The 17,369-nt window shown below is 40.8% G+C and overlaps 1 protein-coding gene across 1 annotated transcript in view; it reads right to left on the bottom strand.

Moving 5' to 3' along the window:
• C4H1orf87 (chromosome 4 C1orf87 homolog) overlaps window positions 1-17,369 on the bottom strand; it is a 70,827-nt gene that overhangs the window by 16,667 nt on the left and 36,791 nt on the right. The window contains exons 7-8 of the mRNA XM_036753336.1: window positions 12,418-12,515; window positions 7,200-7,270 (exon numbers count right to left, since the gene is read on the bottom strand). Coding sequence (XP_036609231.1) covers window positions 7,200-7,270; window positions 12,418-12,515 — 169 coding nt within the window. The remainder of the gene's footprint in view (window positions 1-7,199; window positions 7,271-12,417; window positions 12,516-17,369) is intronic.

Here is a 17,369-nt window from a genome sequence, read left to right as displayed (position 1 = left end):
ACTGAACAAACAAAAACCGTGGACCGAACACTTCCCATGTGGCAGGTTCTGAGCTGAATATTGGTGATAGAGATGGAGAAGGAGCTCCCAGTCACCCCAGGGACTGTGACACATAGACACATAATGATAACATAAGAGATAAAACCTAAGGTTTTCAGAGTTGAGTTTTGATTTTGTTTTAGAAGTTTCTCTAGAAAATACTTACATAAAGTTCATAGATTCAGAGCTGGAAGGGATCTTACAGACTATAATTCCCTTTACTCCCCCTCACTCCCCCACCCTTCACTTTACAAATGAAGAAACTGAGGCCTGAGAGGTAAAGCGAGTTGCCCAAAGTTAGGTAATAACAGAGGTGGGATTCAAAGCCAGTCCCCTAGCCACTGTCCCCATCCAACAATTAAACAATTATTAAATGCCTACTATGTGCTAACCACTACACTAAGCACTGAGAATGCAAAGAAAGGCAAAAACAGTTCCTCCCTTCAAGGAGCTTAGAATCTAATGTAAGTTGACTACTGGAAATAATTTAAGAACACAATTTACTCCCCAGAAGACTGGTGTTTAAGGTACAGGTCTATCCTCCACCTGTGTTACCTGTCACAGGTCAATACCCCAGGCATCCTGCCCCCCATGCACCTTCGCTCAGCAGGCATATTCTTATTCATGCTATCCTAATGGCCTTCGATTTGTTATTTGTCTGTCAGGAAGGTCATCCTGTAATTTATGCCAGCAAGACAGATTGCAGGCTACATTTTCAATGGAAGAGAAATGAATAATCATCATGAATGAAGGATGTTTATAGTTCAGCACACAGCTGGTTTGTCTCCAACCAGATGGTGAGAGGTTCAAGTCCAGACTTGGAATCCCAAACATGCCTGGATGTTAGACCTTGGTCATGGCCAACTCCTACTTTCCCAACTGTGTGAATATCAAACTCTCCCTCCCCCACCCCCCTTAGCCTTGCTATGGATCACTGTGTAAAGCTGGTTTGATGGCACCTTGGTTCAAAACTCTCATACCACCTCTTGTTACTGCTTGTGTGGTCAGGAGAAAAATTGTAACCCCAAACAGCTGCTCCCAATAAGCCATTATGCAAATAGATACATCAGTTCTTTTTTTCTCCTTTTTTGGATTGCTGAGGGGATCAAGTATGAGACCATCATTTAGAACTCTCAGGTCAGGTATCATATGTAAAGAAATGCTGAAAAGTTACCACACTTTTCAGAAAGCATGGAAGACCCAGTTATGGAGGGAAATACCTTGCAGTAATAAAGGTGTCATATCTAAAACATATAAGGAGCTGCTTCAAATGGCCAAGAATAGGAATCATTCCCCAATAGACAAATGATCTGAGGTCAAAGGATATGAACAGGCAGTTCTCAAAGGAAGAAATTGAAGCTATCAATAACCGTATGAAAAATGCTTGAAAGAACTAGTAATTAAAGGAATATAAATTTAAAACAATTCTGAGGTTCTACCTCACACTCATCTGATTGGTAAAGATGACAAAAAAGGAAAGAAAGATGAAAAATGTTGGAGAGGCTGCTGAAAAACAGATATATTAATGTAGTGGAGCTGGGCACCAGCCCAGCCATTATGGAAAGCAATTTGTAACTATGCCCCCAAAGTCAAAAAACTAGGCATACCCTTTGACCCAATGATACCACTACAAGGCAGATATCCCAAAGAAATCAAAGAAAGAGGCCAAATACCTATATATACAAAACAAGCTAGCATTTATATTAGGTCTTTAAGGCTTGCAAAATACTTGCATTTATATAGCACCTACAATGTTCCAGGCATGGAACTAAGTGCCTTTATAATTATCTGATCATCATGAAAGGAAAGGGCTCTTATTATACTCATTTTACAGCTGAGGAAACTGAGGCAGAAAGATGTTAAGTGACTTGCCTAGGGTCACACAGTCAGGAAGTGTCTGAAATAGGATTTGAACTCAGGTCTTCCTGACTCCAGGTCCGGTGCCCTACCTCCTGTGGACCATAGAGCAGCAGGATGGTTCCTTGTACTAGGATTATTTCTATCTGAAACCCACTGGATTCCTGATGAGGATAACAACAACCAAAAATAACAATCTTCTGCATGAAGCCTTCCCTGATTCCTCCCCCATGTTGCTAGTGCCTTCCCTCCCATACTACATTGTATTTAACTACTTTACAGACATATATATATATATATATATATATATATATATATATATATATACACATATATACATATATATATATATATACTTACATGCATACATGTGCGTACATGTATGATTGATTGACTTTATATTGATGCCACATAGTTTTAGTATATCCTCTTCTCCCTCATTATAATATATGGTCCTTGTTTCAGTTTTTGAATTTGTATCTTCAGTGACAAGCACCAAGTGGGTGCTTAACAAACACCTACTGAATGAGTGAATCATAACAGTAACTGGAGTTTGATAGAACTTTAATGTTCACTTAGAGAAATGATTATTAATAACCATTAATTAGGGGAGATCCAGAGTTTTCCCCTTTTAAAGTCCTGATTTTAAAAGGTAAAAAGTTTAGTCTCTTGAAGGGCATTACTGATCATAATATTGAATTAACTTCTTCTCTATCTGAGCCAACCCAATGCTAGGAGGAATCTCTAGGCTCAGGTGAATCCCATTCAATCAGGCTTGGGTGGAGATAGATCCTTTTATCTAGATAGCTCAAGGCTGGAGCCATCTGAGTATGGAAATCTGTCCAGGGGTGACCCAATGTCACTCTCAGCCATTCATTTTAAAGTAGCTCACCTTTCATTGTGCTAGCAATCAGAATCGGTCACCATTCCTCTTCCAAAGAAATATAGAAATTCTGGGCCACCACCATGATTGTCTTTGGTCTCAGAGAGAAGGCCAAATGGCCATCTTTTTTTTTTAAATAATGTGCTGGTCTTATTAATAAAATTATTAAATTACTCAGAAACTACTTCTCTCCAATCCTTTTAATTCCCACATCACAAATAAACTTTGCATACAGTGTCTCATTTGAAGAAATCCCTTATTCTCACCTCCACCCCCAAGGCCAACTTTTCTCTTCCCTACATTAAATGCCCACTTCCTTCAGTTGATTCTCCTAGGACACGGTCTCCCATCTTCTTGCTGTGCTGATTACCCTAATTCCTGGACACACTGCAATATGCAGGAAGCCAGACCCAAGGCTTTTTTCTTTCTTTCTTTCTTTCTTTCTTTCTTTCTTTCTTTCTTTCTTTCTTTCTTTCTTTCTTTCTTTTTTCCTTTTCTTTTTTTTCTTTTTTTCTTTATTTTATCTCTTACCCCATCCTAAATACATAGGTTATCCCAAAGGTGACTGGGCCAATGCCATAGGGTTCCAGGGGGGTGGCCAACCCAACCCAGATGTCAGAAATAGTCTTGAAAAACAAGTAGACTCATGCAGAATTTATCAGCTTAAAAAGGAGGATTAGTCACACACACACACACACACACACATGCACGCACGCACATACGCACGCATGCATACGCCCGCCGTGCGCACACACGAGATTTGGAGAGATCAGAGTTGAATCACCAGCAGCTAGGGGGCACCACAGTACAAAGAGTGCTGGACCTGGAGTCGTGAAGAAATGAGTTCAAATCTAGCCTCAGACACTTAATAGTTATAACAGATAATATATGCAAAGTACATTACAAACCTAAAAGTTCTGTATGATTAGTAATTATCATCATTGTCATTAACAAATGTGACACTGAGTGAATCATGGGACCTAAAGGAACAATAATAGATGTGGTACAGAGGAGACAGCAATGGGTTTGGAGTCAGGGCAGGGAGGCTGAGGTTCAAGTCTTGCCTTAGATACCTATGAGTTGCAAGGCAGCCCACTACTCTGAACCTCTGTCTCCTCCTGTGTAAAGTGGGGATAACAATACGTGTGTACTTTGTCACAGGATGGTTCAACAAAGGAAATGAGCTAAAGCCTGTAAAGCCCTGTTCCACTTTAGAGTACACCCGACAACAATACCCACAACGAAATGACAACCACCACAATGACTATTATCACAACTGTTACTCATTATATTATCATTTCTAAGGAAGCAGCAGAGGCAGGATTCCAAATCAAGGTCAGCTGACTGAATTCAGTCTTCCTTCCACTAGATGTCAGTGGCTCCCTCTGTAAAATGAGGGGGTGGGCTAACTCAGGGGTTCTTACCCTGGGGAGGGGGGTCATCTCTATTAAGGAGATATTTCACTATTATTTTCTTTGTAATTCTCTGTGCTTTATTCTAGGCATTTGAAAGCATTATTCTGAGGAGTCTCTAGACTTCACCAGACTGCCAGAGGGAACCAGGACATAAACAGGGCTTAGAATCCCTGGCCTAAATGCTTTTAAAAGCCCCTTCTAACCTATGCTGGCTAAGATTTGGACCCTCCACATGGCCTGTATTGAACATCACAGGCTTTTGGGGAGCACCCCAAATGACAAAGTCCACATCTATGACTGTAACTGCTTGAAACACAGGAAGTAAGGGGGGGTGGGGTTCTGAAGATGCAGACCCAGCTCCCATGAAGACCCTTTCTTTGTCTCCTCCTGCACTTGGGGCTGCTGGTTGGCACCCTTTCAATTCACGGTGAGAAGCAGCCTGGCTCAACTGACTTTCTTATACGCTGTGATGAAGTGATCACTGCGGCAGTGTGCAATCATCAGACAGGAGACTTTCTGGGAAATGAGCTCTGGATCATTTCTGGGCAGAGCCAAATTGTCTCACGTTGCCTGATTAGCTCCCCAAAGTATAATGCATGGAATATTGAGAGCCTCAGAGACTGGTCCTAAGAGTCGATCAGTCAGTCAACAAGCATTTAGTAAGTACTTACAACATGCCACATACTCTGCTAAATGTTGGGAATATCAAAAAAGGTTTAAAAACTACTATTTTCACTCTCAAGGAGATCACATTCTAAATGGGGAGACAAAATATAACAACTTAGGAACCTACAATATGTAAAAAGAGCAGATAGAAGGAAACCTCAGAGGGAAGACACTAGCAACAAGCGGTGGTAGGGAAGACCAGGAAAGGTCTCCTGTAAAAGGTGGTCTTTGAGCTGGGTCTTGAAGGAAGCTAGGAGGTAGAGACAAGGATGGAGGCCATTCTGGGCATGGAGGCAGTCCATGAAAAGACATAGCATTGTGAGTTATTTGAGAAAAAAAACAAGGAAGCCAGAGTCATTAGATTATAGAGTACATGGGGTCAGTAAGGTAGAAGAAGGCTGAAAAGGTAACAAGGGGCCAGGTTCTGAAGGGCTAAACAGAAGAGTTTTATATATGATCCTAGAGGTAAAAGGAGGCCTCTGGGGCTCCTTGAGCAGGGAGGTCAGATCTGCTAGGGAAGACCACTTTGGCAGCTGAGTGGATGATGGACTGGAACTAGGGGAGACTTGGGACTGAAACCAACCTGCAGGCTATTATTGCAATAGTCCAGGTGTGAGGTGATGGTCACATCTGACTCTTCCTGATCCCATCGGAATTTTCTTGGCAAAGGTACTGGAGGTATTTGCCTTTTCGTTGTCCAGCTTATCTTACAGATAGGGAAACTGAGGCAAACAGGGTTAAGTGACTTGCCCAGAGTCACACAGTTAGTAAGCACCTGAGGCCAGATATGATCTCAGGAAGATGAGTCTTCCTGACTCCAGGCCTGGCATTCTGTGGATTATGTGGTGACGAACTTAGAAGAATATAATATGATACCATGCAGCAGTGGCTCTAGAATGCATCATATCGTGGAAAGAGTAATGGATTTGGAGTAAGAGGACATGGGCTCAAATCCCACCTTTTGTTCCTTTTTACTTGGGTGATCTTGGGCAAGTCACTTAACTTTCTGGGGCCTCGGTTTCTTTTTTCTGTAAAATGTATGGGGGAGTGTGAAGACAGATGGCCTCTGAGATAACTCTAGATCTAGAATCTGATCTAGATGCAAGTGCTGCATCCTCTTCCCTTCCCTCTCTCCCTCCACCCTTTCTCTCTCTTTCTCTGTGACTTCATCAGTTCTCATAGATTTAATTGGCTTCTCTCTGTAGCTGAATCACAGACCAATACATCCAGCCTGTCTCAACCTTGAGCATTAGTTCCACATCACAAACAGCTCATTGGACATTTCAGACTGTGTGCCCCAGAGAAATCTTAGGCTATGTCCTTCTAAAGAAGAATTCATTGTCTCTCCTCCTTCCCCTCCCATCTCCCCAGGAGACAATGCCTGCACATAGTAGGTGATTAATAAATGCTTTTGACTTGACACATTGTAGGCGCTTAATAAATCCATGTTGTGAGAATGATTGATTGCCATCTCCTTACTTACCTTGGATTTCAGCTAGCATGCATCATTTTATCCAATCTGAGCAGCATACGTCTTTCATTTTGGATCTTCCTTTCCCCCAAAATAGCTAATGTTGCTGTTAACATTTCCTGCTAGGCTCAGCTCATTCTGTTTTTCAGAGTTCCTGACGTTATTCCTCCAGAACTATGTCACACTTGTGCATTTATCCCCAGATACTTGTCCTTGCTTCTGTTTCTGCAGGGGTCTTTTAAAAACCAAAGCTGGTTGGTAAATTCCCTGAGCATGCATCTCTTTAGACTACTCTTCCTTTTTCTCTTCAATGGAATTATTTCTCTGAGTCTTCAGAATTCCATTTCTAAGTGCTTTCCATGGTTCATGAGCTGATCTTCCTGAAGAATTTTTGTCTATAGAATGATGCCTATTCCCTCCCTTAACCCTTTGAAATCCACTCCTTTTAAATTGTGGATATATGGCATGGCATGGTCAGCTTTTCTTTCCTCTGTCATAAATTTCAGGATCCCAGAGCTATAGATTTCAATCTGGATGCCATTTTAGTGGTCATTCATCCAACTCCTCATTTTACAGAGGAGAGTATTTAGACCCAGGGAGAAGGAAAGGACTTACCCAAGGTCACAGTAGTAGAACTGGAAGAAATAGGAATGGAACCCAGGCCCTCCTCTTCAAAATTTCCCAAATTTCCCATCATTTCTCCTTTAACAGCCAAGTCCTCCTGGCTGGTCAGAATCAGATCCAGATTATCATAGGCTTTCCTATCACTTCATTTACCTTTTGAGGCATGATTAAACTAGGAGCTTTGGAGGGGCTGGCTTATCGTGTCTTCCAGGTATGATCTGGGCAATAAAACCAGGGCACTGACCTGCAGGTTTGGGTGAAGGAGAAGACTTGTCTGAGGAAGCTTTGACCAAGAACTCCATCAATTTTTGCCATCTGTGTGAGAACAAAAAGAGTGATTGTAAAATTGAAAGGAAGGTTCTGTATGTCCTGAAATCATGACCAATAAAAACTACCAGAGGGAAGGATTTATAACTAGGGAAAACAATCCAAATCTAAGAAATTTCTAGACAAAAAAATCATTCATTTATTCATTAAAATACTTATAAAGCACTATTTTGTGGTATTTCTGGGACATTCTAAGGTCTCTTTAAACTCCGTGATTATTTACAAAGGACAATTCTCCTTATCTACAAATCTCCTTATCTAGCAACTCTAAGTGGAAAAGGGTTAGTCTGATAAGACTCCTCAAAGCCCTGTTAGTTCTTTGTGATCATTGCTTCTGTGTCTTAATGTTCCCAAACAAACCTTTTAATCACTATCCAGGTTTTGTCCTATACCCTTCCACCTAATACATTCCCACCTTTGCCAACTTGAAAACCAAAACACTTTCTGTTTCCTTTAAAGACTTGCTAATCTAAGCACCTAATGTTTCGTCTGTCTTCAAAAATCATCCCACTTGCTCTTGGCATTAGAATAACAGGCATTTTCTACCCATCACATTCAGAATAAGAGGCCAGATGTGCCTGCAAAATCCTACTTGTGGCTGCCAGGCAACTGCACTCATTGCTCTGAAATGTTAAAGATGTCAGCACATCAGTTTCATTCTCCAAACTCTTCCTCTCTGCCTCTAACTCTCTTGCCTCATTTCAGTATACTGACTTTTAAGTTGTAGCATTTATCTATAACCTTTATTTACTACAAAGAAATTATTAAATTATACCATTGCTTCTTCATTCCCTTCTTCCCTAAACTCGTATTTACCGTAAAAACATCCTTCCTCCCTCCCAAACACTAGGGTTCCATTGGTGTGTGACATGGGTCACTACCTCTCTTTACCTTAGTAGACAGTTTCTTGGGTTTCTGTGGCCCTGAAGACCATCTAGTACAACACCCTCATATTGAAGACAAGGAAACAGAACCCTAAAGAAGTGAAGTCATACACTGAATTGCAGAGCTGAGTTTCAATCTCAGGTCTTATGACTCTAAGTTCAGCTTTTCTTCCCCTGTACTTCATTCATAACATGGTGATCATCTTCCTGGATATTAGGCCCCCTGAGATAAGCTAGATTGGTCTTCTGATAACAGCCACTCAGCCTTATATAGATCTGTATTTAAAGTATTTCCAGCTTGGAAAGAAATAGGAGAAATGTCCTCAATAGGCATTATCTTTTAACAAGAGAGGGTCCTCTCAACCAAGAGACTGGCCAAAAAACATGTGGGGGGGGGGGAGATAAATATGGAAACAGTCAATGTTGGAGGTGCTAAGGAAAAACAGGCATAGGCATACTGATATGCTATTGGTGGATCTATGAACTGGTCCAAGCATTCTGAAAACCAGTCTGAAATTAGGCAAAGAATGTAACTCAGACGTCTATACTGTTTGACCCAGAGATGTCAGTGTTAGGCATATACTCCCAAGCAGGTGAAAGACAAAAAGACATGCCATAAAGACACTAAAATATTCATAGTAGCACTTATTTTTTGGTGGTAAAGAAATGGAAATAAAGAAAGTGACTATTGTTTGAGAAATGGATAAATCATGGGGTCTGGAGTCAGAAAGACTCATCATCTTGAGTTCGAATCTGGCCTCAGACACTTATTAGCTGTGTGATCCAGGCCAAATCACTTCTGTCCATTTGCCTCAGTTTCCTCATCTATAGAATAAGCTGGAGAAGGAAATGGCAAACTACTTGAGTATCTCTGCCAAGAAAATCCCCAGTGGGCTTATGAAGACTCAGGCATGTGTGAAACAACTCAACTACAATAAAGCATCATGGTCCATTAATATAGCGAAATATTATTATGCTACAAGAAAATAGGAATAATAATAGGTAACATTTACATAGCACTTAAAGGTTTGCAAGGTGCTTTAAAATGTTATCTTGTTCTACCCAACAAATATGGGACATAAGTATTATTAACAATTATCAATAAATTATTAATAATAATACCACCTAATATGATGAATATAAAGAAGGATGGGAAGACTAATGTGAGCTGATACAAAGCAAAATAAGTAAAACCAGGAAGAAAAATATATGCCTAATGATTGAAACAATATAAGTGGAAAGAAAAAATAAATACTGCCAAATTAAAAAAAAAAAACTAAGCCAAGTATAATTATAATGATCTAGCTTGGTCACAAGGAAGAGAAGAGAAAATACATATTCTTCCTCTTTTTGCAGAGATGGGAACTATGATGTGATGGTGCAAATGTTGTAAGTCTTAGGTGATATGTTGCTCAGTTTTGCTGAACTACTGTGTCTTTTCTCTCTTTTTATTTTTGTCACAAGGGAGAAGGATATATTTGAAAATTAAGGTGATGGATCAACAAAAGATAATAAAAATGATTACTGACTCTTTTATTTTATCATTTATATTATTTATCTATTACTTTCAAGAACAGCTCAGGATCACATTTTCATAATGAGGCACCAAAGTATGATTTTAGTGGAAATTTCACAACAGACAAATAGAAATCTAATTTTGCCTCCAATCCACCCAACCGGAGCTCATCTTACAGAAGGACAGTTCTGAGGGGGAGATCTGATGAGTCCAACCACTCTGCCTCTTGTGAAATCTCCCACTGTGGCAGCCACTCACTCAATTCTCTCCTCATTTGTGAGTAAGGGAATAACAAAAGAGCTCGTTGTTAAAAATCCTGCAGTAACGGGGACAGAGAATACAGCTTCCTTCGCCAGCTCTCCCAGGGCAACAGTTTCAGAGGGGGTGGGTAGGACCTTCTCTTTGGTGAGATGGGGGCTAATCCCGCATCACCCTAATCCTTCCTGATGTCTTATTGATTTTAAGGATATTTAATCAGGAAGTGGCTCCAAGCTGGAATCCTGCTAATTACCCGGCAGCCGCTTTCCAAACAGGCGCTCGATTGGACAGAGGATTAATGGAAAATATGCCCTAAAATAGGGATTCATGCATCTCACTCCTGACATGTGTGTCTATATTGTATTTTTAATCTCTTAAAGACATAAGTCTGAATATAAAGCCCTTGACAAAATGGGTTTATGTCAATAGATGAGGCTTTAGCTAGTGGCTGGATATGGGTGGAAGAGATTTATCTCATGGGGGAGTAATTCCCTCCTGCAGGTCACTGTCATGATGTCCTTGGCTATCCTAGAGGGTAAGGACAGAGAAATCTAGAGTTCCACCCCCACCCCAGCTCTTTAGATTAAAAAAAAAGAGGGGAGAAGGAAACAGCCACGGAAATGTTACAGTGGAAGCCTATCTCCCTTATTACTTTCTGATTTTCTCCCTTTCATCAGAGGACTAACTCTCCCTTCCACACTCTCTTCCATCAAAGGCTTATTTTGAATGACCAACCCACCCTATTTTTCAGGGGTGGGGGAAGAGGTATCCTAACCTATTCCATCACCTAGCTCTCTCTCCCTCCACCTGCAAAATTGATGTAGACACATCAAAAGAAGGGAGGGGAGGCAGATGAAAGAGAGGAGCCCAAACCACCTCAATTTCAAAGGGATATTAGATTCAGGTGTGAGCCTAATGTCTGCCTGATTCTCAGGACTGCTCTGCCCTCCTAAGGAACAGAGGAAGGGTGAAAACAACTCATATAAAACAGATCTCACTCTTGGCAACTTTAAAGTGAGGATAGGGTAAATAATAAGGAAAGACATGGTGGTCTCAGCCCCTTGTTCTCTGTTAGGTCGTGGTCCTTAGAGGTGGTTTGTAAATTCTCTTTTTCACCTTCTACAAACTTCCTCACTCTCATCTCTTTGTTTCTAAGGTCATGGAATCACCCCAGATACCCAGGGACAAAACTAGATTCTTTTGATTTAAGCCACACTTGGGCTTAATGTTAATCAGATGCAATTTAATAGGGATGAATGTAAAGTCACATACTTGGGTTAAAAAAAATCAGCACCACAAATACAAGAAGAGAGAAGCATGGCTCAGTTGCAGAGTCTGATTTTCTTTCTTTTTTTAAATAAAGAGGGAATGAATGAATGAGCACTTACTATGTGCCAAGCACAGTGCTTCACAGTAATGCAAATATAAAGCCACACAATCATTGCAAAGAGCTCACGGTCCAGTAGGGGCAGACAAGCACAAAGAGGATCTGGACATCCCAGTGGACACCAAGCTCAATGAGAATAAACAGTGTGATAGGGCATGTGGCATTATTAAGCACATACTATGTATCAAGCAGTGTGATCAATACTGCATATACAAAGAAATGTTGAGAACTAGGGAGACGGTAGCACCACTCTCCTTTCTCTTAGTCATGCCACACCTGGCCTACTGTGTGCTCCTAAGGGGAGGGATTATTTCCTTTTAGTGTTTGTTTCTCTAGACTACATTTTAGGAAGGATATTGATAATATGTAGACAGAGGAAGATGCCCTTTATCATGAAGGGTCTCAAGTTTATGCCACCTCAGGATCAGTTGTAAGAGAGGGGGTACTCAGCCTAGAAAGAATTGTGTCCAAGGATCTAAAGATCTCTGGTATGAAAGAGAGATTGCCTAACTTGGCTTGGCCCAGAAAGCTGAATAAGAAACTATGGAGTATGGGTGCAAAAGGGAAAACTTACAGCATGAATAGAGAGTGGGGCCTGGAGTTAGAAAAACCTGAGTTCATATCTGGCCTCAGATGCTACCTGTGTGGCCCTGGGCAAGTCACTTAACCTCTGTCTGTCTCAGTTTCCTCGTCAGTAAAAATGGGATAATAACAGCACCTACCTCCCAGGGTGATCCAATGAGATGGTAATTGTAATGTGTTTCACAAACCCTAAAGCTCCATGTCAATGTTACTTATAAGCGTTTCCTGTTAGGTGAGGTCTTTCCTTGTTCTTCAGCACTACCACCTCAGTTTTTAATAGCCTCCGCACTCAGTATTACTATGAATTTTATATTTTATTTGTCACACATTGCTTCTCCTCCATAGAATGTAAACTCCTCGAGGGCAGAGGAATTTCAATTTTCTTTGTTTCTGTATCCCTAGGAGCTGCCATAGTGCCTCAACTATAGAATGCACTCAGTAAACGCTTATTCAATGAATTAATACATGGGCTGTAGCTACAGTGTGTTTGGATTGAAAATCAACTTACTTGATTTCATCCTGTATGTTCAAATCCTGGTGGCTACACAAAGCCCCCATCAGTGATGGGGACAGAGTGAGTCCATGTTGCTCACAAATAGCCTTGATCTGAAAATCAAAAAGTACTTTAAGTTTGGACAGGAGGAACACAATATCTTCTATTCTCCCAAGCCCTCCACCACTAGCCCAAACCTTCCAAGGTGAGGAGATGTTCCAGGGCAGACATCCACCCTAAGCAACACTTCCTGCACCTTCTCCCCCAACCATCAGGGCACCATTTGCCATGGAGGTCCCTTGAAGGAATGGATAATAAGAGCTCAAAGTCTTTCATTAAGGTGTTTGCATTTATATAGTCACCATCACGTCACCACACTAACTGAGGTGAGTGGAAAATCATAACCTTGAGGTCCTTGGACATAGAGAAAGAGAACTATGGAAATATACTTGAGTAAATTTCAAAGATTTTGTAACACATGGTGGCCCTATAGAGATAAACCCAACCTACTGTGCTAATTAATTCACTCATATATTCATTCATTCAGTAACCACTTATTGGATGCCTACTCTATGCAAGGCATTTTGCTAGATGCTGGTTCTTCAAAGAGAAATATGAAATAGTCCTTGCTCTAAAAAACTTCCAATGTAATAGAGGAGATATAAAATACACATGAATTGTTAAATGATAGTTGTATGGAGGTGGAAAAGAGAGGAGCCCTGTATCTTCCATTTGTGGCAAGAGTGACTCCATATTTAAACTGGCTTCCTTTTCCATCAAAACTGAGCAGCCACATTCATACCACTTCATCTCCATATTTGTTTTTGCTCTTCTCTGAGGCCTGTGTGATGCTAGCCCTGGAGCAAAACAAAGTTACCTCACTGGTCCCTTTGATAGGATTAGTGAGCTTCTGACTTTCCCCAGCATCAACTCAGACTGCTCCCCATCTCTCTCTCTCTCTCTCTCTCTCTCTCTCTCTCTCTCTCTCTCTCTCTCTCTCTCTCTCTCTCAGAAGTTGCAGGATTTTCCTTGACTCTTTACTGAGAGAAGAAAGGTATCAATCAACTGATTTCTCCATGCCTCAGCTCATAATAGAAATAAAGCTTGTCTGTCTTATTTGTCTCTCAAATTATACACCATGCTCATTTTTTCATGGCAAGGAAGATCATAGTAGGTACAGAGGAGGGGTCTGGGCAAAATGGCAGAAGACATCTAAGGAAGAGATTCATTTTTGGATCCTCATACAAAACCATATATAAGGCACAGAGGGCATACTGTATATGTTGGGAGGTGGTATTTCCCTTAAAATAAAATTGTACAATATTTAAGAGGCAGCATGTTTTAGTGGGATTAATTCTGGACCTAGAATCCAGGTCCTGGGACAAGTTTACATCATAGCTTTGACACAATTTTTATGACCAGAGGCACTTAACTTATTAGAGCTTCAGTTGTTTCTCTGTCTATAAAATGGGTATTTTAATATCTGTTTCACTGGGTGATTGTGAGAAAAAGGCTCCATAAGCATTAATGCTTTATGTACTTGTAAGATTTTTTTTTGAGAGGGTGAAATAGTGATTCCAACTGGAGATTTCTTTAGTGTAGGGAATTCCCTGTATGGAAACTTATCTGTAACTTAGATTATTAAAGAGTTGCTTAGGGAGAGTGAGTAGCTTGTCTGTGGTTACACAGCCAGGATGTGCCAGAGATGGGATTTGGAGCTGGGTCTTCCTGCCTTGAAGTCTGGCCCTCTGTCCACTATGGGACACTATAGTTCTTTAATGCTTATTATTTTATTCTAAAGTATTAAAGCAATGGGTTGATTCACTGGTGGAAGGAGTATTAACATCAATGATATTGAAAATCCCAAATTGTTTACATGTATTTAAGTGATGAGGACTCTGAGTCACCTAGAAAAAGTAAAATTATGTTCAGTTTTTTTTTTTTTTTGAATGGCCTTGAGAATAAAATATGGATGCCCACATTTGGCTTTTAAAGCCCTTCCCAATCTATTTGCTAAGATAGAAGGGATGTGGGAAAGATTTTAGTCAAGAAGAGCTAAAATAACACTGTGGCACTTGCAGAGATAAACTTTAGATATCTGAAATTTAAATCTGTTAGATATGTAACTTCCTGATGGTGTCTGATGGTGCTGATGAGGATGAGGAGGATGAGGAAGAGGAGGAGGATGATAACCAAATCCCTTGCTTCCCTCCAGCACTTCAGAATCTACATATAAATGAGCTCTAGCTCACTCTTTGATTTCTCCTGATAACTCCTCAATGTCCAAACCTCTGTGAGTCTATTGAGGGGACCAAAAGTTGGGACTGCACAGAATGCATCTGTCTATTCAGCTTAAGCATCCGAGAATAAGGAAAGTCCTGGGTACTCAGAACAATGTCTCAGGACACAGATTTATTATAACTCTTAGGGAACCAAATTCCTATCATTTTCGTCCCCTCAGGTAATAGCCATAGCTTGAATGAATTCCAAGACACTTAAGAGATTCCAGACAGCTCACCAATGGCAGGCCAGCTTCAAAGAAAGCCTGGCTGGTTACCCCATAGTACCAGAACCCAGAGCTGGGACTTCTATCCTCCACACAGAAGCCAAATTGACAGGCCAAAAGCACTGGTTTGTCCATGTCACTCCCCTGCCCAAGAACTTTCAAGGGTTTCCTGTTACTGTTAGGATAAACTACAAACTCCTAGCACATAGTAGACACTTAATAAATATTTAATTGATTGATTCACTCCAACCTGTCTTTCGAGGCTGGTTTCATGTTACTCTTCATCATGGAGATCAGAATTCATTTAAATTGAACAAAATTGAATTTAATCTTGTTTAAAAGGGCAAACTGCTAGACCAACCTGAAGAAGGCATTGGCAGGTGAAAGACATCAGGCAGCTCAGTGGTACAGTGGATAAAGCATTGGAGTTGGCATCAGGAAGCCTTGGGTTCAAATCCACCTTCAGACACTTACTATATGGACTAACAGCATCATTTAACCTCTGTTACCTTCAATTTCCTCATCTCTGTAATATGGATAATCATCACACCTACCTCTAGGGGTTGTTGTGAGGATCAAATGATGTAACATATGAAAAGTGCTATGCAAATGTTGTTGTTGTTGTTGTTGGATACCCCGTCGAGACTTCATAGCACCTTACTACCACTTATCAATTTGGCTGCTGCCTATTCTATTTATCTGTCTATCTATTTATCTATCTATCTATCTATCTTTCTACCTATTATCTATCTATTATCTCTATCAGTCTATCTATCTATATTTCTATCTATATTTCTATCTATCTATCTATCTATCTATCTATCTATCTATCTATCTATCTATCTATCTATCTATCATCTATTTATTTGTGGGAGTGGGTGGTTCTCTCAGACCCTGCAGGGAGCTGAAGAGGGAGTGAACCTGGATCTTTCATGAGCTTTTTCCATTTCAAAGTCTATTCATGGGTGCCACAGATGGGTACTAGAAACTTTGCCAAATTGCGGGATTCAGTTTGTGAACAAGACTAATTAATTATTCCTAGCCCCATGCAGACCCTTATATGCAAGTGAGGAAGCTCAGGATTTCTTTGATATCTCCTTCACAATCCCAGGTCATTCACCACTGCCTGTAAGCCACATGGGTCGTTGTGGCAAGTGCCCACAAACAATTTCCCTGGGCTCTGGACATAATTTCTGCAACTGGAGACATGCCCAGGGACAGCCTGGGGAAAAACTGTGATGTTTGTTGTTATTATTCTCCATCTATACCCTTCTCTGGGGATACCCAGCTTCCTTCTCTGACCTTAATCAGAAACTGGGTACACCTTTGGACATCCATCTCCAGCTGGAAAGGCAGCCCAGCTTTGCATACAGAATCCCTCCTCCACCTTCACTTCCCATACACATACACATATGATACACTAGCAAATAACCTTTAACCAGTGGTTGGGAATCACCTTTGTTTCTCCTGGCAATCAACACACATTTCGTAGCTAGTATTTATATAGACTTGAAGTTTGCAAAGCATTTTACATGTAATATCCAATGTCATCCTTACAACATACTTTCACTACTGTTGTCTCTGTTTTACTGATAGGAAACTCAGGCAGGCAGACATTGTGACTTACCCAGGATCACACACCTACTAAATGTATGAAGTGATATTTGAACTCTGATCTTTGTGATGCCAAGCCCAGCATTCTATCTGCAGGTCCCCTAGCTGCTATATGCCAGGCATTTTGCCATGCTCAGAAAATGCAAACAAGGCCAATGGTTATCAGAGAGTTTTACATGTGTGCTCCCATTGGATCCTCGCCAGAGCCCATTAAAGAAGGTGTTATAATCACCCCCATTTTTACCAATGAGGAAACTCAGGCTCAGAGGGGCTAAGTCACTAATCCAGGGGCTTACAACTAGTAAGTGTATAAGGGAGAGGTTGAACCCGGGACTTCCTGACTCCATGTCTGGCCCTTTTTTACTAAGCAGCCTGGTGAATAGTTCCTGCTGTGAAGGAAAACACATTTTAATGGAGGAGATGATGTGTGAATACCTGAGTACATAGAAAGTACATAGAAAAAGTCACCTGAAAGGGGAAAGATTCTACTCATGGCTACAGAGGATCATAGACCTACACCTAGAAGAGACCTCAGAGGGTCTAGTCTACCATTGTCATCAATCAATCAACACACATTTATTAAGCACGTTGCTCAAACGCAAAACATAGATTTGCCAAAAAGACTGTTTTATGGAGAACTCACACAAGGCAAGTGTTCACATGGTGGTCAGAAGAAGTAATACAAGGACACCCCCAAGGTCTCTCTCTTAAGAACTTTGGAATTGATTGTGTGACATGAGAGACATTGGCACAGGAATACTCAGCATGGTGTGCCCAAATCAGAGAAGGGGTTGGGCTCTATGAGCAAAGCAGAATTGAAATAGCTCAAAGGAAATGCAGGAAGCAC

Source organism: Trichosurus vulpecula, chromosome 4 (assembly GCF_011100635.1).
Source record: "Trichosurus vulpecula isolate mTriVul1 chromosome 4, mTriVul1.pri, whole genome shotgun sequence".
Lineage (NCBI taxonomy): Eukaryota > Metazoa > Chordata > Mammalia > Diprotodontia > Phalangeridae > Trichosurus > Trichosurus vulpecula.
The sequence above is the reverse complement of the archived record's forward strand: the minus strand, read 5'-3'. Positions and strand labels throughout refer to the sequence as shown.